General features: G+C 33.4%; 3 protein-coding genes across 3 annotated transcripts; 2 read left to right on the top strand and 1 right to left on the bottom strand.

Moving 5' to 3' along the window:
• Window positions 1–221: 221 nt before the first annotated feature.
• On the bottom strand, window positions 222–15,063 carry LOC143052537 (dynactin subunit 6-like). The gene is made up of 8 exons (XM_076225591.1): window positions 14,977–15,063; window positions 13,186–13,250; window positions 9,917–10,022; window positions 7,588–7,664; window positions 5,888–5,935; window positions 3,982–4,124; window positions 3,062–3,190; window positions 222–510 (listed from the first exon to the last, which is right to left on the bottom strand). Exons 1-7 carry the CDS (start codon window positions 14,985–14,987, stop codon window positions 3,098–3,100), a joined length of 543 nt encoding a protein of 180 aa, XP_076081706.1. The 5' UTR covers window positions 14,988–15,063; the 3' UTR covers window positions 222–510; window positions 3,062–3,097.
• A 3,297-nt stretch (window positions 15,064–18,360) lies between these two features.
• Window positions 18,361–21,230, top strand: LOC143052536 (tripartite motif-containing protein 2-like). Its single transcript, XM_076225590.1, has 2 exons — window positions 18,361–18,440; window positions 20,070–21,230. The coding sequence occupies exon 2, from the start codon at window positions 20,080–20,082 to the stop codon at window positions 21,166–21,168; it is 1,089 nt and encodes a 362-aa protein (XP_076081705.1). The 5' UTR covers window positions 18,361–18,440; window positions 20,070–20,079; the 3' UTR covers window positions 21,169–21,230.
• A 1,354-nt stretch (window positions 21,231–22,584) lies between these two features.
• On the top strand, window positions 22,585–25,911 carry LOC143052535 (uncharacterized). The gene is made up of 2 exons (XM_076225589.1): window positions 22,585–22,922; window positions 24,064–25,911. The coding sequence occupies exon 2, from the start codon at window positions 24,294–24,296 to the stop codon at window positions 25,383–25,385; it is 1,092 nt and encodes a 363-aa protein (XP_076081704.1). The 5' UTR covers window positions 22,585–22,922; window positions 24,064–24,293; the 3' UTR covers window positions 25,386–25,911.

The raw sequence follows: 25,911 nt of genomic DNA, 5'->3' as shown, positions 1-25,911 counted from the left end.
TATAGTTGTTGAGAGTTAAGCCAAAAATTGCAGTTTGACACCTTTGCTCTATTTTTAGTCACATTGAATGTTGGTTGTTGACCTTGACATCCAGTTATTGCAAAACTATGAAAACAAATATTCACGAAAAATATAATCGTTATTCTATCAACGAAAAATGGTACCCATGAAAATAACTGAATCCAGAATATATATTTTCTTTTTAAGTAACAAAAAGTACATTATCTATGACATTTTTAATCAAATATTCCAACTCTGCAATATACATGTTTAAATTTGGACCAATCATTATTGCAGAGATAGCTGTCTTTGAAATTAAAGAACTTGTTTAGAGCATAATACAAATATGAGCTAGATATTTGCAGAACCATTCATCCCTCTAAGCACTCTAAGCACTCTAAAAAGCAACATATAATTGTCCTAATTGTTGTGGAATCAAGTTCTTGATCTATATCTTTATTCTTCAGCCTCCCATCACAATCCTAAACCACCATTAAATAAAATATTGCACTGAAAAATAAGTCACATATTACTTAATCGGAAATCAAGTGAAAAAAAAATCTTTTGGCATGTCCATGCTGTTTCTACACATTTAAATCAATTTAAAGGTTTTGAATGACATAATTTGAGTTAGATTTATCTCCCTTGGACACCGTTTGGAAGGGATATATGCGATACACGGTTGAATTTCTTATTTGACTATCTAAATTGAAACATGCAATACACACACCTTTGATAAGAGATCTTAACTTGACCATAGTGTTGAATTAAGCAATGCTATAAGGCATAGAAATTGTTCAGATAAACCCTTCTTCTAAAGTCTGGCAGTCAGTAAAACAAGTTGCATTTAGGGAGCTACCATTTGATTTTTATGGGGGGGCTAGGATGAAAAATTTTGTCCTGCATTTTTTTTTAGCTGTAACCTCTGTCCTGCCTCTTTATTTTTCACTCTATTCGGTCCTGCCTTTTTTTTTTAGTTTATCCTGACTTTTTTTTTACCTAAATTGTCGTCCTGACTTTTTTTTTTTTTGCAAGTGTCTTATCCTGCCTTTTTTTTTTACTCAAAACTCCTGTCCTGCCTATTTTTTTCAAATTTCATCCTAGCCCCCCCCCCCCCCCCCCCCCCCCCCCCCCCCATAAAAATCAAATGGTAGCTCCCTTAGCTGGTTTATATAGGAGTTTGCTCACTTAGAATGGCAACAACACAGAAGTAAATCTTGCTCAAATTATGTCAATCGAAACCTTTTTATAAATATACATAGGAACAGTGACCTATATTCATTAATTTCTGTGTCATTTTGTTCTCGTGTAGAGTTGTCTCATTGGTAATCATACCACATCTTTTTTTTATAGTTCCTAGAAGATGCTGTACAATATGTAGTAAAACAAAAATAATTACATGGCTATTAAACAACAAATACTTATTTTCTTTCCATTTATTTTCTATCAAAATCACTTAACTTTGGTCATGAAATATTTAAATTAATTTCATCCTAAAAACAAACCCATGCAATGAACATGATGAACAGAAAGACAGATAAATATGGTCAATTTTTACAGAAGAAAGAATAGGAGGATCACAGCATTTTATGGTTATTACATGTATTACTTTAAAAGGATGTCGGAGGTTAAGAAATGAATTTCTATTTTGGTGTGGCCTGATTAAGTTTGTATGACCATATGATGTATGCAAAAAATACTCAACGTATGGTGGTTTTGGGGGGAATTTCATACCTAACTCCCACTTTAATGGAATAGTCCTTAGAGGGGTTTTCACATTCAAACAAAGCTAAATATAGGTTTTTCTATTTTATACATTAACTAAAACCTTTCACAGGCTATAGAGGATTCAGAGATTAAAATGAAAATGTACACCTTACAGTCATACCATACACCAAATATAAATGACCTATTGTTTTGATATAATATCTGATAAACTCACAAAATCTTGAAAACTTAACATTGATCAATGAACCATGCTAATGAGGTTCAGGTCATAAAAAAACTGACAGACAGACATGTACACCTCATTATCATTCCATACACCAAATATAGAGGCCCTATTGTTTATAGTATCTGAGAAATACACCAAACCACAAAAATAAACATTGTCCACTTAACCATGAAAATGAGGTCGTGGTCAGATAAAACCTGCCAGTCTGACATGAACACCATACAATCATTCCATACACCAAATATAGCTGACCTGTAACTTACAGTTTAAGATATGGACTTGGCCAAGTTAACTTAACCTTAATCACTGATCCATGACAGACATGTAGATGTTGCAAGGAAGCCATGCACCAAATAAAGTTATCCTATTACATGTACTGATAGTATGTGAGTATTTCACATGACAAAAAACTAAAAAAAAAATTGAAGCAGACACTGAACCATGAAAAATGAGGTCAACGACATTAGACATGTGACTGACAGAAACTTTGTAACATAAGGTATTTGCATACAAAGCCTCTAGGTCTTCTACTTACTGAAATATCAAGTTTTATACGAAAAGTTAATGTTGCTGCCAACATCACTGTCGGATTGTAATCCCTATGTCTAGCTTTGTAAGATTTTTTAATCTAGGCAAGACAATAAATAGTTAAATAAAGGCAACAGTAGTATACCGCTGTTCAAACTCATAAATCCATGGACAAAAAACAAAATCGGGGTAACAAACTAAAACTGAGGGAAACGCATTAAATATAAGAGGAGAACAACGACACAACACTACAATGTAACACACACAGAAACGGACCAAGCATCAGACAAAATCCAACGAGAATAACAAATATAACATAAAAACCAAATACATGAATTTGGGATAGACAAGTACCGTGACACGTCTTATCGCAATGTGAATTTACACACAAAAATAAGAGGAAACAAACGACGCAACGTTAAAATGTAACACACACAGAAACGAACTATAATATAACAATGGCCATATTCCTGACTTGGTACAGGACATTTTTAAAGAAAAAAATGGCGGGTTGAACCTGGTTTTGTGGCATCAAATCCTGTGTGCTATACTTTCCTTAATTACACCCTGAATAATTACCTTTTATAAATAAATGTTGTAACTGCAAAATACATCCTAAGTCCTTTGTGGTGTTCCGGCCTTTGGTTTCTTCAAATAATGGTAGTTAGGTAATATTTTGGTCAGAAAGTCAATCTGTAGACTTTGTGTCTGAAGGTAGAAAAAATACAATTATGAAGCTTAGTATGTAATCCTTTCATATTGAAGTGTCAATGCATTTAAAAAACATAATATTTTCTTTTTAATAATGAATGGAATTAAAAATTGTTCATCCTACATGTTTCTTCAAACATTTTACTCTACAAATACAGAGCCTCTATTTACTTCCAATTTCTTCAGAAAGATAAATTCTATATTTTCTATAAAATGAAAAAATATTGTTTTCTTTTCTTAACAGTGCAGCACTTTTCTGATATTTGAAGAGACATTATTATATTATAAGTACTGTCATAAGTAAAATAAGAAAACATCTGTGACATGGAACATAAAAAAGAAGCTTTTGAGTTACTGCCTCATAGAAAAACATGTGGCCTTTTGATATAACAATGGGCTTCATCCAGCTTGTCTAGCACAACACAATAAATGCTTCCAAAACATCTGATACATGTACAAGTAAAAAGGATTATTTTTGTGGTGCTTAAATTCACAATCTAAATGACAAAACCTGTCTCTGAAAACTGAGTGCCCATATAGTTCAAAATAAGAACTAAGCTTAAAACTTCCCTTACAAGATCGCAAACATATATCAAAAACATTTTCACAGTAGTCATGGTAGTATCCCCTAATTTTTTTGCATAAATAACTAACATTAGGGACCAAAATAACACTAAAACAATATAACTTAATCAGGAGCCTGTAGTTCAGTAGTTGTTGTTGGTTCATGTCTCATTGGCCATCATACCTCATCTTCTTATTTTAGATTAGCTTCTATTTGTACTCACTGGCGGCCTTTCTCTAGCAACTCTTCTGTCACAATTACTACCACATATAACAGTATTCTCAGGCATGGTTTCTGTACTGGACACACTACACATGCCTCCTATTATACAACCAGAGGTCAGTTCTACTTGTCTTCCTACTTTTGCTTTATAAATAAATAATTATAATTTTAACATGTTATCAAATATTTTATGTATATTTTTTGGAAAATATTTATATTCTAATATGATGTCTTTTTATAGCTCTGGAAACAAAGACATGTTATAATTTGAATAAAACATGGGCTGTACATGATTGACATCAGTTGTATTCCAAACAGCGCCCAAGACCAAACTGAACATTTGTGTTGGCGTTGCTTGCTAGGAAATTAAATAAAATCATTTTATAAGTAAGTTTACATGTATTTGTTCATTTTTTATCTTGAAACAGTTGATTTTCTTTATCGTTTCAAATCAAAATGGCTGCCTTTCTAACGTGTGTTATATGTTGACTATAGGGGGGAATAAAAAGCACTCAAATCACTAAATTGTGATTGGTTGAACTTTCCTTAGAATTTTGTAAGAATTGGAAGTAAAATGAAAATTTTATAATTAGGGGGGGGGGGGGGGGGGGGGTTGTAAATTGCCAATGAACATCTCCCATTGCCCAAAGTATTTGATTTTGGAAAGAATGATTTGGTTAGTATTTTGAATTTACATGCTCTGAGTGTTACAATTCAGTGATGATATGTTTGCACTTTCGCATGTCTATAGTATAAAGAATTTGAATCAACTTAAAAAAATGTCGATTACATCTGTAAAAACTTTATTTGAATTCTGCAAATTGACATTTGAAAGCTCTTATGGGTTGATTGAAGTTTTTCACTTATTTATAGAATAGCACCATAATCATAGCAATGGCATAATTACTGTTAATTCATAAATTATTGTGTGCATTTATTATTGTGATTTTGTCATTTCAGACCAAAATGCAATTAATATTATTTTTGCGATACTGGGAAAAAAAAACCTTCATTCACATAGAAAAAATCCAAAATGCGAGTTTAAATTATTGCGATTTCAAAACTAAATATTATTGTTATATACATATGCATATTCATGGTTCCACAATCTGTCAATACCTGTATCTTGGCATTGCACAAGGTCATCTTTTTCTCTGACTGATTATGACGTCTTTACACTAAACCCATTGGATGTTGGATGTGTGATGATGGATAATTTAGTCTTAGGATTTTTTTTATTAGTTGTTATTGGCTTTGAACTAGCTGTCAGTAGCTGTGAGTATTCTCAGATCTGTACTGAGTGTCTTTTTGTTGTTAGGATGTACAATTACTCAGCCTCGTCCACTCTGTGTTTTTGTCAGATGTATTTCTATTTGATGAGTTAAGCCTTTTTCAACTTATTCTTATAGTTTGTTCTTATGTTGTACTGTTACACCACTGTTCTAGGTTAGGGGGGAGGGTTGGGCGCTTGCTAACATGTTTAACCCTGCCACATTCTGTATGTGCCTGTCCTAAGTCAGGAGCCTGTAATTCAGTGGTTGTCATTTGTTGCTGTGTTACATATTTGTCTTTCGTTCATTATTTTGTACATTAATTATGCCGTTAGTCTTTTTCTTTGAATTGTTTAATATTTGTCATTTTGGGGCCTTTTATAGCTGACTATGCAGTATGGGCTTTGCTCATTGTTGAAGGCCTAACGGTAACCTATAGTTGTTAATTTCTGTGTCATTGGGTCGCTTGTGAAGAGTTGTCTCATTAGCAATCATACCACATATTCTTTTTTATATAGCTATAATTTCCGAATTCACAGTAAGTAATTACTTATTTCAAAGTGTAACAACTGTGTATAATTATCTATTCAAAAGCAGTATAAGTAATCATCTATTTGTAGAAGATGCTATACTAACCTTTAGCCTCTATCATGTTATGATCACCAATCTTTGTGGCCTCTATATCTTCAGTATGTTAAGGAATGCTATTTACATTTTATGAAAGAACATTTTTAATATAATTTAACAAATAAATCATGTTACTGGAGTATTTATAATAATGATAATAAAATTATTAAACCGGCAGTAACCTTCAAAGGACAATAATTATATACCAGAAATAAAACACAGTAGATTCAAGCAAATAATTCCTTCCAATGTGAGATTCAGTGGGTGGTATTGGAAAATATATCATTTTAAAGCATCAGGCAAATTTGTTTTTCATTTTTTCAAAATTACACCTTGTTTATTGGGATTTATCGACATCATGCATCTGGTTAATTTTTAATCTGACTTTTGGGACTTTTTTACCTGATCAGTCAAAACTCAGAATTTTACCCTGAACTCGTCAAGCATTAAGATTTTTACAGAAAATCAATCACCAGCTGATTGTGAAAAATTACATGCACTAACTTGATACAACAAACTAACCAATAAAAGGTGTTTTAAATGTTTCCTTATGTTTTAAGGTATACATAGTTGCTAAAACTATACCCTTTGGGTAGTGCTCCACAATTAATGGAGGAATATACAAGAAACTGAACTGAACTGGTGTTAAATGTATGGTTTGATCAAATTGAGTGCTCAAATGGCTTCACGTGTCTCTTGTACGAGTTGTTTACTTTACATTTATAAAAATGATTGTTTGATCGTTTTGAACTGAGATTACTTTATAAGAAAGTGCCTGTACTAAGTCAGGAATAAGACAGCTGTTATCCATTTGTTTGATGTGTTTGAGCTTTTGATTTTGCCATTTGATTAGGGACTTTACGTTTTGAATTTTCCTCATTGTTTACAATTCATGTTTTGAACAATATTTAATATACATATTAAATGTTTTAAACAACAATAAAAAAAATTCAAAGATATATGCATGGAGTTTAATTTGCTAAAATGTATCATCAAAGAGTGACTAGGTCGAATATTTCATATCAAAGAGTTTGTTATTTGTTTTTATTTTTCTTTTCACACATATGTAGGTACTAAGTATACACAATCCTTTTAGCCATCATGTTCACTGACTGTACTATAACATACAAATATGCATATAGTAATCTCAGGTTTAAACTTTTAACAATGGGGCAAATAAAAATATATGTGTGGTTCCATTTACATCCTGAAACAAGAATGTGTCCATAGTACACGGATGCCCCACTCGCACAGTAACTTTCCATGTTCAGTGGACCATGAAATTGGGGTCAAAACTTTAATTTGGCATTAAAATTACAAAGATCATATCATGGGGAACATGTGTACTAAGTTTCAAGTGGATTAGACTTCAATTTCATCAAAAACTACCTTGACCAAAAACTTTAACCTGAAGTGGGACGAACGGACGCACAGACAGACGAATGGACGGACGAACGAAAGGAGGCACAGACCAGAAAACATAATACCCCTCTACTATCATAGATGGAGCATAAAAATAGGGTCTACTAAACTTAACCTATCTATAAATGAGTACATCCCATTTATATCAGTCTGTACCGTTAGCCACAAGTCCGATGCCCCAGACTAGTAAATTCTTATTTGGACTTTTGTTTGTTTTGGCCAATAAGGAACATGTCGGAATATTGGTTTTTGGTGCCGATTGTTTATATTGTATTGTCTAAGGATACATGATCCAACCTCAAATACATTATTGTTTCCTATAATCATCACATTCTGTGTAGAACTAGACTTCCCTTCTGGATTTCTATAAATGAAAAATAAATTATAAATTATGCCATTTTAGTCAAAAACTGATTAGGAATCTGGTTAATAATATAACCATAATGAGAAAAGGAAATTTAGGGTTATATTTCAATAAGTCAGCTAACCAACAACATAGAAATAAAATATTGACTTTTTACTCAAAATGTAGACACACCTTAAAACAAGAATGTGTCCCCAGTACACAGATGCCCCATCCGCACTATCATTTTCTATGTTCAGTGGACTGTGAAAATGGGGTAATAACTCTACTATGGTATTAAAATTAGAAAGATCATATCATAGGGAACATGTATACTAAGTTTCAAGTTAGTTGAACTTCCAACTTCATCAAAAACTACCTCGACCAAAAACTTTAACCTGAAGCGGGACAGACGGACGGACGGACGGACGAACGCACAGACAGACGCACAGACCAGAAAACATAATGCCCATAAATGGGGCATAAAAAATATGATGCTCTCAGTCACTTTTAATTGGAAAATGTCTGCCTTCAATTCCAGGGGCCTCGGTGGTCGAGTGGTAACCACTAGCCTGTTACTGAGGTAATAATTTATAAGTTAAAGATCTAGACCTGCTTGTTACTGTTGCTTTTGACTCCAATCTTAATTGACAGTGATTGTCCGTTTTCCTGTAGAAGGTCTATGATTCTCTTCAGGCATTACGGCTTTCTCCATCAATAATAACTTATCATCACAAAAAAGCAAGTAGTCCTGAATATGGTGTGAAAACATCAAAAATGTATCGATCAATCTTCAATTTCATGCTTGAAGGAAGCAGTAATTAGTGACAAGGTTTTAAGATAATATGAATTCAGAAATAGTTGTGTAAGTTTATCTTAAACAATTTTTGGAAGAGAGGACAAATATGTGAGATTAATAATTGTAATTTCAGAAAAATCTGCATATAGGTATAGATTATCAGGTTTTCTACACATTGATATCGTAAATTATCACCCGGGAGCCACAATGTGAACCTTTTTGGCAAGTGAGCGTAGCGAGCGGCTGATATTTTACGATATAGATACGAAGAAAACCCGATTATCTGTTTATCGTTCTATTACTGTTCTTTTTCTATCTCCCTATGACACTTTTACGCTTGACAAAAAAATGCATGGTAACGTCTTCTCTCGCATTGTGACGTCGCTGATAACTTCTCCTCTCACATTGTGACGTCGCTGATAATGCCTGGTCTCGTTTTGAAGTCTTGATACAAGAATTACTGAGCGACAGAGCAGGATGATATAGGCGTAGGGAAGGACGATAAATATCTGTATCAAAGCTCCATGTTGATGGCTGTACTTTGACCTGTAATGGTTTACTGTTACAAATTGTGACTTGGATGGAGAGTTGTCTCATTGGCACTCATACCACATCTTCTTATATCAATATATGAATTGGATATCAAAATGTGAGTTCTCATTAGTCATGTTAGTGCAATTCACACCAATCAATAAAAACATCTCAATAATTTCTGAATTTACAGTATTTCAAATGTTTATTTTATACATTACATTTTACTAGCCTTGCTAGTACTAGTTTACTACATTGGATTTGTATCAAAACTGTAAATACAGGGATTTTCCAACCCTCATTTTGGGTCTGTATTTGGGCCCAAATCCTAAAGAGAATTATGCTCTTTTTCCCAAATATTCAGCTCTAAAATTCCCAATCGAATGTAGACATCATCTTGAGAATTTGTAGGTGTTGTATCATGGTTTTTTGTTTACAAATCTCTTGAATCTTGTTTTCAGTTCATGCAGTTATTCCTTCTCAGAATGCAGAATTTTGTAACAATTTTTTCAAAATTTTCTTGGGGGAAGGGGGGATGTCCAAAAACCCCCCTAGCAAGTTGCACATGGCTGATGATGTGTGCCCTCCACATAAGCAGACATATTTGTTTTGCGTTCATTTTTTGTACTTAAATTAGGCCGTTAGTTTTCTCTTTTGGATTGTTTTACATTGTTATTTAGGGGACTTTTATAGCTGACTATGCGGTATGGGCTTTGCTCATTGTTGAAGGCCATACAGTGACCTACAGTTGTTAATTTCTGTGTCATCTGGTCCCTTTTGGAGAGTTGTCTCATTGGCAATCATACCACATCTTCTTTTTTATAATATATTTTCCCCAAAGCCAACATTTCACGAACATTTATTCCCATTGCATGAGCATGATGAGCCCTGGGCCCCTTCCCCTAAGCACTAGGAAAATCACTGAAATAAATTTTGACCCTACTTGTTGACAATCTGTACTAATTCTTCAATGATGTTATTTTCTCCAATATAAATAGGTCCATCTTCAGCTATAATTCTGGCCTTAGGATGAACAACTGTTCTAGCACCTGCAGTTATATAAAACAAGTGCATGTAATAATACATATTTACTGGTTAAGCACATGTACAAAACTGATTGAGCTCCCGCAATGACTGTAAATTCAGAAATTATTGTGTGCATTTATTATTGCAATTTTGTCATTTTAGACTAAGATGCGATTTTAATTTCTGTGACTTTGAAAAAAAATCCTGTTTAATTCATAAAAAAAACATTTCAAAATGCGAGTTTAAATTATTGCATTATATAAACCCAGTCGCATTTTTACAATTAATAAAAACATTGCAATAATTTCTGAATTTACAGTATAGTTAACTGATTAAGAACCAGCAATAATAGAAAATTTGTAAAAGGTTCTGTGGAACTTGTGTGCTTGTGATTGCTGCTGTCAGAAGAAATTGTAATGTTGACAAGTAAAATTGAAATTAAAAACACAAATCTAATTTATTTTCATTAAATGTTATTTCTTAATCTTGAGAGCTTCTGTCCAAGTTTCATAACAATTCATGAAGGTTTACAAATTTATCATATAACCAGTTGCTCCGCAGGGCGCAGCATTATACCACCGCAGAGATTGAACCCTGAACGGTTGGGGCAAGTATGGACACAACATTCAAGCTGGATTCAGCTCTAAATTTGGATTGTGATTAAATAGTTGACACAGCATAGGTTTCTGACACATAATGAATGTGGTCTAATGAACTTAAAATTTTTTTGCCTTTGAGCAATTCACAATACATGCTGTTGAATATTAATCCTCTCAAAAAAATGTTTGAAGAAATTTTCTTTTTATTCATGAAATCTGAAATAAAAAAATTGAATCCCCCCCCCCCCAATTTTTTTTACACATCCCCCTTTCCCTTATTCCAAAACTGATCTCAATTCAAATTTCTAATGGAGTTTGCAACAACAACTACTCATTTAAATACATATTAAAATGTAAAATAAGTGCTTGTTATCACTGAATGGTAAAGATTGTTTTAATTTATCAGATGGTAGTAAAAGTAAATATACATTGTATATTGTATAAAGCAATGATTTAAGTTGATTCAACTACAATTCTGGACAAAGGAAGATAACTCACATTGAAAATATGAAAATTTCTTGCTATTGCACAATACATGTATTGTGCAATTAGATATTTTTTGCTATTGCGCAATACTGTGCAATTGAAAATATTTGCTATTGCACAATACTGTTCAATTGAAGATTTCTTGCTATTGCTGAATACTGTCCAATTGAAAATTTCTTGCTATTGCACAATACTTAATATAATAATTTTGGATCCTGATTTGGACCAACTTGAAAACTAGGCCCATAATCAAAAATCTAAGTACATGTTTAGATTCAGTATAACAAAGAAGCCCAAGAATTCAATTTTTGTTAAAATCAAACTTAGTTTAATTTTGGACCCTTTGGACTTTAATGTAGACCAATTTGAAAACGGGACCAAAAAATAAGAATCTACATATACAGTTAGATTTGGCATATCAAAGAACCCCAATTATTCAATTTTTGATACATATACAGTTAGATTTGGCATATCAAAGAACCCAAATTATTCAATTTTTGATGAAATCAAACAAAATTAATTTTGGACCCCGATTTGGACCAACTTGAAAACTGGGCCAATAATCAAAAATTCTATGTACATTTTTAGATTCAGCATATCAAAGAACCCCAAGGATTCAATTTTTGTTAAAATCAAACTAAGTTTAATTCTGGACCCTTTGGACCTTAATGTAGACCAATTTTAAAACGGGACCAAAAATTAAGAATCTACATACACAGTTAGATTCGGCATATCAAGGAACCCCAATAATTCAATTTTTGATGAAATCAAACAAAGTTTAATTTTGGACCCTTTGGGCCCCTTATTCCAAAACTATTGGGACCAAAACTTCCAAAATCAATCCCAACCTTCCTTTTATGGTCATAAACCTTGTGTTTAAATTTCATACATTTCTATTTACTTATGCTAAAGTTATGGTGCGAAAACCAAGAAAAATGCTTATTTGGGCCCCTTTTTGGCCCCTAATTCCTAAACTGTTGAAACCTTAACTCCCAAAATCAATCTCAACCTTCCTTTTGTGGTCATAAACCTTGTGTTTAAATTTCATCGATTTCTATTTACTTATACTAAAGTTATTGTGCGAAAACCAAGAATAATGCTTATTTGGGCCCTTTTTTGGCCCCTAATTCCTAAACTGTTGAAACAAAAACTCCCAAAATCAATTCCAACCTTCCTTTTGTGGTCATAAACCTTGTGTCAAAATTTCTATTTACTTAAACTAAAGTTATAGTGCGAAAACCAAGAAAATGCTTATTTTGGGCCCTTTTTGGCCCCTCATTCCTAAAATGTTGGGACCAAAACTTCCAAAATCAATCCCAACCTTCCTTTTGTGGTAATAAACCTTGTGTTAAAATTTCATAGATTTCTATTCACATTTACTAAAGTTAGAGTGCGAAAACTAAAAGTATTTTCAATTTTTGCAGTCGTATAAAAAAATAATGTAATTCCAGAGCTGTCAGTAAATGTAAACTAAACTGTATGTGCCTGTCCAAAGACAGGAGCCTGTAATTCAGTGGTTGTCGTTTGTTGATGTGTTACATATTTGTTTTTCGTTCATTTTCTGTACATAAATTTAATAGGCCGTTAGTTTTCTTGTTTGATTTGTTTTACATTCATACATTAGTCATTTTGAGAGCCTTTTAAAGCTTACTTTGCGGTATGGGCTTTGCTCATTGTTGAAGGCCATACAGTGACCTGTAGTCGTTAATTTCTGTGTCATTTGGTCACCTGTCGAGAGTTGTCTCTTTGGCAATCATACCACATCTTCTTTTTTATATGTAAAACACTTAGTCTTATCTATCTGATATATGCTGAAAATGAAATATCAAAAGTTTGCTTCAGGCATTAATTTGTAATTATTCACACTTAGTTTGTACCTACCAATAGTTATATCTCCTACTAATTCACACTTAGTCTGTACCTACCAATAGTTATATCTCCTACTAATTCACACTTAGTTTGTACCTACCAAAAGTTATATCTCCTACTAATTCACACTAAGTTTGTACCTACCAATAGTTGTATCTCCTACTAATTCACACTTAGTTTGTACCTACCAATAGTTATATCTCCTACTAATTCACACTTAGTTTGTACCTACCAATAGTTATATCTCCTACTAATTCACACTCATCACAAACCAGGGCACCTGCTGCAATCTTCACACTAAAAGCATACATATGTAATTTGATTAATGTCATTTAAAATCTGGGTGGTCTTTTACCCTTTCGGAAATTTAATATCAACAAAATGTAATCTTTTAAACTCTGCATAGGTATATGTATAAGTACATGTAAGTGTCATGAGTGTGGGGAATCAACTATTATCCCATTCATCAGACTAATAAGACAGAATGCTCTGATAGGAATTTCTATAATATAATCAGTTTTTGTTTGCAAATAATAATGGAATTTAGAGGAAAAAAATCTGCATAAAATACTTGTTCTTTTTAGAATACTAAATATACTTGTACATATAGTATTTCAATCAAATTACCAAAATACAATGTAGATGTATACAGATTCAGATGCATAAATACAGATAAGTGTATATCAGCCTGTCCCAAGTCTGACGTCTTAGGAAGGCGTTCCAGAAAAAAAATAGCCTTGTGCCAGACTTCATAATTATATTTGGACTAAGTTAACATGAGTTAAGGGGTGTAATTGGGTGGACAGAATCAACCATCAAAAGCAATTCAGGTGCTTGTTTATTTTTACACCTTTTATTTTGCCATGTAAAATGACGGATGTACGTATGCAGGAACAGGAAAAAGTGCCCATTGATCAAAATAAATATTTTACACAACTTGCATTTAACTTTTGTTAATATCTAGTTGATGACAGGCCTTAAACTTTTCCAACAGGTTAGTCTCCAAGTAGTTTTTGAGATGTAAATACAACCATTTTGTCCATTTGTTATGATGAATCATTCCATGTCTTTTGATTGGTCTCTCTTTCTTGATTGTAAATCAATGTAACATTTTATTAATGAATTAATATTATGTCTCGTTCACAAGGACATTTGATTTGAATTGAACTCGAATCGAATTCACTAATTGCGTTCACACACTCTTCTTTTTTAATTCAAAATTGATTTGAATAGGCTAACAATTCCCCATTTCCTTTCCCAATTTTAATTAAAATTATCCAATTTCTCATTTGAAATACGCTTGTGTGAATACGAAGTAAAGGTTAACGTTGTTTGGACAGTAAAGCAAATTTGATGAGCATTGAAATAGAATTGACGTTAGGACGTAAAACACTTCAAAAGGGAATTAAACTATAATCCGCGCACCTCAGTCTTATGACTTCACTTGATTCAACTGATAAATTCGATAATATCACACAGGTTCCCATATTATTTTGACGTCATAAAACGAAATATCTAACACCACAGAAAAGTGATTGTTGTATGCATCAAAAGTTCAAGCGGCTGGGTCAGCCAGGATTGGCAATAAGGTGAATTGTGAACTGAGCATTATTTTTAATGTGGGTCTCAATGGGGTCTAAGCATGACACGAGATTGCCAATTTTTCGTAAACGTGACACGTGAAATACGATTATTGTTTCATAAAAACAGGAAATGAAGTACAGCAGGACCTGGAAAAATCCAAAAAAAATGAGGATTGCTTAGGTACATAGTGTAAACGTGATATGGGAATCTGACAAAACAGTAAGTGGAATCCAGGATCAGAACCCCCCCCCCCCCCCCCCCCCACAATGAGACCCCCCTTTATGGCTGTAATAAATGTGTCATTTAATTTGATATCTCTCTAAAACGACTCTGAATCGTTTCACTGTTTTTTCAACTTATTTTTTTTCACTATGAACTGCGATATAACGACAAATTGTCGGAATACATTGTGCATATGATTATGAATAATTACACTTACCTGGGTTTCATTTTGTTATTTTTGCCCAATATTCGGTTACCGCTTCTGTCATTACGAATACTAAATAGTCTTCAATCACCTAATTAAACACGTTGTGTTTTAAATAAGCCCATCAAAATAATTAATTTCATATTTGATGATTTCATTAAAATCGGTATTAAAAGTAAATAGATAAAACATTACTTTTTTTTAATGATAGAAGCTATTCTTCCCAAGGTATACACCAACTCGTACCTTCGCTAAATCGTACCATATTTTTAGAAACTCCACCAAATCATGGAAAAACCTTAAAAAAGACCTAGAACAAGTACAGAGAAGGGCAACTAGGTTCGTGTTCAATGAATACTAAGACGTATCCCCAGGTTGTGTCAGCACTTTGATGGAGAGACTAAGATGGGAGCCTCTTAAAGATCGCCGCTGCACTTTATAAAAAAGAGACTATTCACAAAAGACCAAAATGACACAGACATTAACAACTATAGGTCACCGTACGGCCTTCAACAATGAGCAAAGCCCATACCGCATAGTCAGCTGTAATAGGCCCCGATAAGACAATGTAACACAATTCAAACGAGAAACTTAGTATAACATGTATAACGGCCTTATTTATGTAAAAAAAAATGAACGAAAAACAAATATGTAACACATAAACAAACGACAACCACTGAATTACAGGCTACTGACTTGGGACAGGCACACACATGAATAATGTTGCGGGGTTAAACATGTTAGCGGGATCCCAACCCTCCCCCTAACCTGGGACAGTCGTATAACAGTACAACATAAGAATTTTAACGAACTATAAAAATCAGTTGAAAAAGGCTTAGCTCATCAGATGGACAAAAATACAAGTGGAAGTGAACGTCTCACTATGGCCTTCAAGATCCACAGACAATAGCCTTCAGAGGCGGATTTAGGGGGAAGGGGGGCCGCCCCCCCCCTTTTTGGGAAAATCTGGTTGCTTATATAGGGAATCACGGAAGCGTGACTGGTCAGTCAGTGGGCCCCCACTTATGAGAATTTCTGGATCCGCCACTGGCCTTAGTGGATATTGACCCTTCAAACTATTACACTGAACCCGGAGATTCCGACACGGACCAAAGGAGCTAGGCCACCGCATACACCAACAGCGTACTCTATAAGACCAGTACATGTACTCCTTCTTCCCAAGATCAACCAGGGAATGGAACATGTGGAACGCACTATTAGAAAAAGCTACAACAGCAGCTACACAGTCAAGAAGAGTTCAAGGCCAGCCTTTATTTACCATCCTGCCATAGGCCTTGACAGGAGCTTCTCACACCTAGAACTCCTTAGATCCCAGATGTATATAGTTTTGATTTGTAAATAATAATTACTGTAAATAGTTACTGCTGGTTTTGATAATTGAGGAGGGAATGCCTCATGATTTTACGAGCAGGACTAGCTGAAATGTGTGTCGCAAACTTGCAGCAGACTAGCTACATATGTTTCCGTTTAACAAAACGTTTGCAGGAATACAGAAAATAGTGTATGCATATGTTTGCCGCTTGCTACAAATTTCCTGCAATCATCATGCGTCAAGCTTGAGGCAAGTTTACAGAAACGTCAATGTTTGCATTAAGATTGTAAGAAAACTAAGATAATTAAGAGTCTGAACGTTTGCCGTAAGATTTTAGAAATCTTCTTAAATTACCACTCTATATATTTTTGTCACAATTAGGATATTGCAGAAAACTTTTAACCATTCTATATTTTTGCCAGAACATTGCAAGAATTACACAATATTGACTGGGCATGCATAGTTGGCACTTCCTTAGGAAGCTAACAATTTTATATTTTCCTCGTTCCGCTCGGCAAACATATTTTCCCCAACTTTAATTTTTAAATGAAGCTAGTTAAAACGGCGCTGACTTAATACCAAATAAAAGTTCTTAAAATGAATGTTCTTTAAGAAATTGCCAAAATTCTTAGCTTCAAGCAACCAGAAGTATTTATAGATTTTTTTATATATTCAAAATAGGAACTGAATAATTTTCTCGCTATTGGGATTTACCGAAATGTGTTTTGAAACAACTTGACTTTCAAAAAAAAAACTGGGAGAGGCGGTCATATTTTGACCTCATGTATGTAGTACTATTATATCAACATTTTTTGTTGGTTGTCTATGCATTGAAATATTGTGCACCAGACCCGCGTTTCGTTTACAAAATACTCACAAGTGACACAAGAATCAAAAGAGTTAAACAGGCTAAACTGTTAACAAGTACTATATAAGTGGAAGAGTATTGAAGACCCAGAATTCTGAAGTTTAATATGCCCCAGAAAAGCTAAGGTTGTCTATTTCTGGGGTAGAAAATCATTGCAAGAATTACACAATATTGACTGGGCATGCATAGTTGGCACTTCCTTAGGAAGCTAACAATTTTATATTTTCCTCGTTCCGCTCGGCAAACATATTTTCCCCAACTTTAATTTTTAAATGAAGCTAGTTAAAACGGCGCTGACTTAATACCAAATAAAAGTTCTTAAAATGAATGTTCTTTAAGAAATTGCCAAAATTCTTAGCTTCAAGCAACCAGAAGTATTTATAGATTTTTTTATATATTCAAAATAGAAACTGAATAATTTTCTCGCTATTGGGATTTACCGAAATGTGTTTTGAAACAACTTGTATTGAACAATAGTCATGAATCTCTTAATATGAAAAAAAAACCAATTTCAGTTTGCACCCTTTATCAATTTCGAAAATCTAAAAAAAGCTTCTCGACATTTTTGTAATCGTTTATAGAAATCCTATGCTTGTGGTTCGTGTTGCGAATTCTTTAGTTTTTTATGTTGTGTCTTGTGTACTAGTATTTGTCTGTTCGTCTTTTTTTTTATGCCATGGGCCATTGGCGTTGTCAGTTTATTTTCAAGAGTTTGAATGTCCCTCGGGTATGTTTCGCCCCTCTTTCATTTTATGACACTGTGACCTCTGGGAATTTTTCAATCTGAATGATACGTTAGTGGATTAAATTACAGTTGAATTCTGACTTTTTTTCTTTCCTTCAAAGTTAAACATAGTCGTATTTTATTCTTCACTTTTCCATGCTTTCATTTTTATAATTAATAATGAACCTTCGTTATCCACTCAATCCCCGCATGTATTTTCAATCTATTATTATAGATAATTATAGTTTAGAAACTTGAGCACATTTTGAACTAACGTATTTCTCTATACATAATTCTCCGTTACTAAAGAAAACACTACGTACTAGTCTTTTGTTTGACCTATAGCTATATATATAATTATATTATGTATAATTGTTTTCAACACGACAGAATATAATTCTATTATAGTAAACCACTGAATTCTTTAGAAGTGTACTTTAAATCGATATTTTAAAACTATTATGCATGAAATACAAATTTGGCGGAGTTTCCGTCTGCATTCATCGATTTAGGTCGAATAAACATCATATAAGTGGACAAAAATTAAAAAGGTAAGAAAATAGTGCTATTTTTCCCCTTTAATAATCTACAAATGCTCTTCAAACATTTACTTACTAATATTTTAAACCATGAACAATCTGAATAATTTAGCGGCGGATAAACATGATCATGCATGTACGCTCAAAACAAAAACAAATGTAGTCATGGTAGTGTTCAATTTATACATGTAACAAAACGTGCGATTACACCATCGTAGCAAACTCAACTTTGTTTCCATAGAGTTATACCACACAAGCGCAGTAACTTATACCTTACTGGGTATTGGTTTAGAGACTAGAGAATATAGGTCTAAATATAGAGTAGAGTAAAATGGGTAACATACATGAGTTAACGCAGAGACTGATCGACTTAGAGTCAAAATATCGAGTCATGGTAGGACGATATGCCTTCCAGAATGCTGCGAACTTATGCATATTACGATGATTTTTTTCTGTTTTAAACAATTAATTATTTACGACGCCATAATTATCCTTTTCTTCGCAACCGTGCTCAAAATTATAATGAACGTGTGAATTTATATTCCGATTGACGTAGTAGTACTAAAATTGAGAATGGAAATGGGGAATGTGTCAAAGAGACAACAACCCGACCATAGAAAAGACAACAGCAGAAGGTCACCAACATGTCTTCAATGTAGCGAGAAATTCCCGCACCTGGAGGCGTCCTTCAGCTGGCCCCTAAACAAATATATACTAGTTCAGTGATAATGAACGCCATACTAAACTCCAAATTGTATACACAAGCAACTAAAATTAAAAATAATACAAGACTAACAAAGGCCAGAGGCTCCTGACTTAGGACAGGCGCAAAAATGCGGCGGGGTTAAACATGTCTATGAGATCTCAACCCTCCCCTAGACCTCTAGCCAATGTAGAAAAGTAAACGCATAACAATACGCACATTACAATTCAGTTCAAGAGAAGTCCGAGTCTGATGTCAGAAGATGTAACCAAAGAAAATAAACAAAATGACAATAATACATAAATAACAACAGACTACTAGCTGTTAACTGACATGCCAGCTCCAGACTTCAATTAAACTAATTGAAAGATTATGATTACATACAATGCTTCACAAAATTGTGTGGGGAAGACGAATCAGACCTTAGAATGGACAAATTGACTTTGTATATAAAAAAAGATAAAATGGGAGAGACGGTCATATTTTGACCACATGTATGTAGTACTACTATACCCACTTTTTTGTTGGTTGTCTATGCATTGAAATATTGTGCACCAGACCCGCGTTTCGTTTACAAAATACTCACAAGTGACACTAGAATCAAAAGAGTTAAACAGGCTAAACAAGTACTATATAAGTGGAAGAGTATTGAAGACCCAGAATTCTGATAGTTTAATATGCCCCAGAAAAGCTAAGGTTGTCTATATCTGGGGTAGAAAATCTTTCGAAAAAAAAAGTTTTATAAACAGTTCACCGTCTTATCAATTATAATTTATGTCAACAAAAACGTGCTATATCAGGGTATAGTTAATATAATTTCTAAAAACTGAGATCTCTATAATATTGTAATATTACAGCAAAAAATATACCTAATTTATTTAACATTGAATGTCAATGATATCTGCAACCAAATTATGCCTCGTCTTTAATATTTATAGCAAATGTTCGATGGCAAACAGTAGACAAGATTTAGTTGAGCAACTTCAACAAAGGTACCTAGAATGTGGTATATGTTCTGAACTGAATGACGAACAAACCCGAATTCCAAAATTATTGCCATGTCTTCATACTTTATGCATGGCGTGTCTAGTCGGACTGAACAGTGGAAATAAAATAAAATGTCCGTTTTGTAACAAGTCACATCTTATCAAAAGAGAAGACATCGCAAATCTACCAAAGGACAACACTAGGCGCGATTTGACATGTTTTCTACAGAATAATACAGAAATCAACTGTGGCGTATGTAATAAAACGGATCTTAACATTCGAATATGTAACACATGTGATATAGATATGTGTGTAGATTGTCAGAGACAACACAAAAAGATATTCGAGGAACATTGCTTTGAAAATTATGCCGCTCCTCGTCTTTCAAACGGCTATACTTGTAAATTAACTGGACACGACAATGGACATATGCGATATGTTTGCAAGGAAACTAAATGCAACATACTTATCTGTCCTACATGTGCAATTACAGGGCACGAAGGCCATAACATTGAAGATATTGAAAGTGTTATTACAAACGAAAAGGAGTTCTTGTCATATCTTATCGAACGTCTGAAAGACAAAATATCAAGAGCTGAGTCGTTCAAAGATTCACTTCTCCCCCGTTTTAATACAATTACCACAAAGTTTTTTCAGGAGAACATAAGACATATCAATAGCTGTATTTTAAACCAGATTTTCAGTGAACTTGAAGAATTGTTAAAACTGAAGGATGAACAAATTCAATTTATTTTGAATACAGAAAATATTTTACAAGCATTTGTTTGGCATGCAAGAGACTGCTGCGAGTTTTCAGAACAAATATTACAAAGCTCAAAACAAAATACGTTTTTTGTACTTGAACAAGCCATGAAAGAAAAAATATGTGATCACCTAAACATGAAGATGGATGAAATGATACAAAAATACCATCATCAAAGTAAAGAGCTTGCAGAAAAGGCTGACCAGTTTAATGACATTCTATTTCTGGTTTCCTTAAACAAAAGCTGCAGACGGGGACTAAGTTTGTATACTAACATTATCTTTTAACCTACAATTAAATTTTATGGATTTAGTGGCCAACTAGACTTAGGAGGTCATCTTCACTGCATTGGTCTCAGGGGCGGATGCAGGAATTTTCGAAAGGGGGGGGGGGTGCAGGGGGGGTGCAAAACATATGTCCCGATACAAATGCATTGATCGGCAAAAATAAAGGGGGGGTGCGCACCCCCGGAACCCCCCCCCCCCCTGGATCCGCCACTGGGTCTGTCATTGCTAATAGGTTGTGAGTTCGTACCTCGCTTGTGGTGATCTCGAGTTGTGTGGCAAACTTCGATCTAATCGACTAAAATTGTTAACTTTCCTCATATCGATCGGTGGTTCTCCATGGGTTATCCGGTGTCCTCCACTAATACAAAAAAATATATATAGCCAATGTCGATGAAAGTTCATTGAACATGCATCTATAAACAATCAAACAAACAAATACAAACAAAAAAAATGAAATAAGTAAAAATTGTCTATTACAACAAGCTATATTTTTAATTTAAAAGATAGGCAATACATCAGTCATTATGGCAAGCCGTTCTCGTCAAAACTATGTTTAAAACATTTTTCGAAAATTTTACACTGAGAATTTTTTTTAAAACACACTGAGAATAAGGAATTACATGAATTACACACTGGGATTTTAAAAAGACGCACTGAGATTACGAAAAAAGAAAAACACACACTGAGAATTGAATATTACACACTGAGAATTGAAAATTATACACTGAGATTTTAAAAAGACACACTGAGATGAAATAAACTGAAAAACACACACTGAGAATTTAAAATTACACACTGAGATTTGTGCGCACTTTTTATGCGAAAATATCTAATTAGCATACGTAATCTTAATCTATTACAAGCTTAAAACAAGTAGGGGACATAACTCGTAAGTCCTTCAATCTGGTGCCAAATCTTTGATAAAATACATTAGCAATACAACGTTAAATACTAATAGAACATGAAAAATACCCACTTACTCTCTTTACAAAATATAACCAGAGACATGTATTATATATCTCTAATATTAATCTGAATTATATTGACAAATAACTTATGAATACGAGTTAGCAAAAAACGATGTTAAGTCTTGAAATTTATTGCGTAAACCCTCAGTTGCGTAAACCCCTGAGGGGGTTTACGCAGTATATATTCGACGATGTCCGTAGTCTTTCGGAACACCGGATGTTATTCGGAATACATCTGTTCTTAATAGACCCAAGACCACAATTAATGACCCCGCTTTTCGGCGAAATGTTATGAGCAAAATATAAAAAACACATAAAAACCAACCGTTAAAAAAACATCAAATTATTTTTCTTAAAATGAAAATCAATACTAGTATTCTTTTTCAACGGACAGGCGAATGGAAAACTTTTTTAAAATTACATATATATACTGGACATGAAATATATATGTTTACTGCATTCACCAATTTCATTCCTGATGGTTTTATTAAATATCGACTTAAAACACACACTTTATATTATCACTTTTAACTCGTTAGAAGATACAAGACTTAAGACATGCGCTAGCTGGTAAATAAGATTGTGTAATATTGTTTTACTTTGTAGGAAAGATAACCGGCTTTCCATGGTTTCACAGTGCTATTGAAATTATTGAATTTATAGAACAGACAACTCAGTATACAGTGCACATAGTGACCTTTATCGCACTCCTTTTCACAGTGTTTACAACAACAGTATATGTTTTTGCTGATGAAATCCCGCATCTATGGCTTGGTTCAGACATAGGTATTTATTGATCTATAACTGTTTCTCTTTCGCCATTTGAATTAATCTTTATGTCTTCATATGTTTTCTGCGAAGGAAATTTTGTCCTATTATTGATGTAGATTTTTAGGTTGTTTTGTAAAATCACCCTAAATATAGCATTTTATGAATAGATAACGAAAAAAATCTGCCGGTATATTATATAAATAACACATAGCTGAGAGGGTAATAGAGCAAATCGTTACCTTAAGAAAACATTGTCAGCCTAGCTCTTCAACTTCACACTTGTTTGTCCTTCTAATTATTTTGATCTGAGCGTCACTGATGAGTCTTATTTAAACTAAACGCGAGTCATGCGAATAACATTATAAGCCTGGTACATTTGATAACTATTAACGATATTTATTTTTTCGAGGGATATAACAATTTTCTCTATCACCCTTTCTAATATGTGTTATTTAATTTAGTATATTGCATGCTCTGTTATAACTGTATATTAAATTTCAAATTCACAGTTATAAACTATGACGTCTTAATTGTACATAATACTCATTGCTTTTTATGAAAGCGCACACTTGATCAAGCTTCGCCGTGAAGGATAGAAGAGTACTTGCCATGTGATAGAGTAAATTGTTTCCCTCGTACCAACCATGCAATCAAAACTGACATTTTGACATGAGGTTACTAAGAATATTCATACGATTTCAAATGTCTTATTTGAATAACAACAAATGTTTGAGATTTACAAACGATATGAATTATACATTTTTTTTAATGTTTAAATTCCAGATGTAAATATTGTTTTATATATTAGTACAGTTGGCTCGATATACCATGTGAAATGTTCGGTGATCTATTTAATTTTTAGGGCTATTTCAGTGATGTTTTCTAAACAATAAAAAAAATCATGTCAAAATGTATGTTAAATTATATATTTTGATTGTAAATAAAATTATATACGTATGTCAAAATTATATATATACTGTAACAATCAAAATATTATTGTTAGTCTTATGTTGAGACGAATAGTATCTCAGTAGCATGAGTTCGAATCAATATATAATTGCTGTTTCTCTTGTGAAAATTAACTTCGTTTTCAAATGTGTAATTATATATATAGTTGATGTTTTGTAATTATGTACTAAGCTCTTTTTCTGATCAGTTCCAGATTTACATTTTATATTCAACAACAGTCCAACCCTATTCCCATGTAGATCGTTTGACAACAAAACAGTGTCTTCAAAACCATACTCGAGAGGATTCATCTGCAGTGATCGACGATATAAGTTTAAAGGGATATTCGGGAATACATCGTATAAAAATGACCAGGCGTACGAGTTAGATATTTCTGTCAAAATTGAAGGTATATTAAAGCAGGGAATACACGACGAAATGGAAATTTTTGAAATTGGTATATCAAGAAACAAAGTCCATGACTCATATTCGTATGAAAACACAGAAAACTCTTGGGTTGTTTATGGCGTAAACTGTGGTACCGATATATGCCTCCAATACAACGATAGGATATCGCCATACATACAAAGAATTAAACACGATAAAGAAAGTGGTCTCTTGGAAACTCGTTTGGTACTGAGGTTGGAACCAAAAACGAAAAGTCTGCAAGTGTCATCAAATTCTTCAACTGTTACATATACATTTAAAAATGTATCAGCAGCAGAGGGCGAATTGTGGCCAATATTTGGCATTTATCGCAATGACAGTTTTATTTCTGTGTCCATTATTTCGTCATATCCTTCGTTTGTCACATTTGATGCATCAACATTATTTCCTGGTTTGTTTGTATCAAAAGACGCCAAAGTATTTGCTAATTGGAATAATTCTGTGTCGGATTATCATTTTCATAATCCGATTTCCTCATATATCTTTTCTGAACCTATGATTTCGAAGTCGCAAGAGGAGATGTTCTACACTGTTGAAATAATTATAAAAGAACACAGATTTCTTCCGAACAACACGATTTTATTCGAAGTCGGTACTTTAGGCAAAAAATATTTTGGAACCGACTATTTCTTTATTATCCTGATGAGATATAATTTTGAACAAAACACCATCGGATACTTTACTGAGCACATGAATGGAACTTTTAAATTATGTGACAGAAATTCCATCAGTTTACCTTTCTTTACGATTACAGCCATTGTATCTTACCATGGACCAACAAACTCGTTTAATATTTCGCTTATCTGCAACAATGTCGGCTTGAAATTTTATAGAAAATTTGTTGAGAAATATCCAACTACTTTCCCACAATTTTATCTAAGAAAAACTTGTATTTTTTGCAGACCCTATTTAGAAGCTAAAATAAGAAGAGTTAATTACCGCGAATTTGTTTTTTATATTGGAGACCAACGAATTGTGAACGTGTGCGTTGGCATATTTCTTGTATTTTGCGTCTTGATGTTTGCATGTACACACGCTCAATTGCATGAAGATAAATTAAGAGCTCGGTCGTTTTATCAATGATTTTAACCGAATGTACCCTGGGCAAAAGAAATTTGACAAGCTTTTTCTGACTGATATCGTAAGTTAACCATGTTAACGCTGCCATGCAAGGATCATCTACGATTTGTACGGTCTTTTCTAATATTTGCTTTGCATCACGGTGCCGAGCTATTAGTTTCAGTAGATATACACACAATCTTGAAATACTCACTTATCACATATACATTCTGATTGGTTGCTTTATGATGCGGGCCGGCTGAAATACAGCAACATTATATATTGGTTTAAATGAGATAAGAATTACAGACTTTTCTCGTCTAAAGATAAGACATCAAATGACGGAAAATCAACTAATATGTGTATTTCAGTTCCGATAAATTGCCATTAATTCTTGTTCGTTTTATTTGCATATATCATGTATATTGCACACAGAATTAAAAAATGAATATCAATTATAAATGGCGTGTGTATTTGCTTCGTTAATCTGCAATATGCACGATTTGTTTTGCTAAACAATGTTCCTCTTATTTGTTATATTTACAAGAAA

Source organism: Mytilus galloprovincialis, chromosome 11 (assembly GCF_965363235.1).
Source record: "Mytilus galloprovincialis chromosome 11, xbMytGall1.hap1.1, whole genome shotgun sequence".
Lineage (NCBI taxonomy): Eukaryota > Metazoa > Mollusca > Bivalvia > Mytilida > Mytilidae > Mytilus > Mytilus galloprovincialis.
This window is presented reverse-complemented; position numbering and strand designations above follow the sequence as displayed.

Bases quoted from the DNA above. Each gene is read 5' to 3' on its own strand.
- LOC143052537 (XM_076225591.1), bottom strand. The intron at 7,665-9,916 runs GTAGGGTCAAAA...TTTCATTTATAG, and splicing joins TTAGTACAGATTGTCAACAA to AAATCCAGAAGGGAAGTCTA. The intron at 4,125-5,887 runs GTTAGTATAGCA...TTATTTATAAAG, and splicing joins TAACATGATAGAGGCTAAAG to CAAAAGTAGGAAGACAAGTA.
- LOC143052536 (XM_076225590.1), top strand. From the start codon at position 20,080: ATGGCAAACAGTAGACAAGATTTAGTTGAGCAACTTCAACAAAGGTAC.
- LOC143052535 (XM_076225589.1), top strand. From the start codon at position 24,294: ATGGAAATTTTTGAAATTGGTATATCAAGAAACAAAGTCCATGACTCA.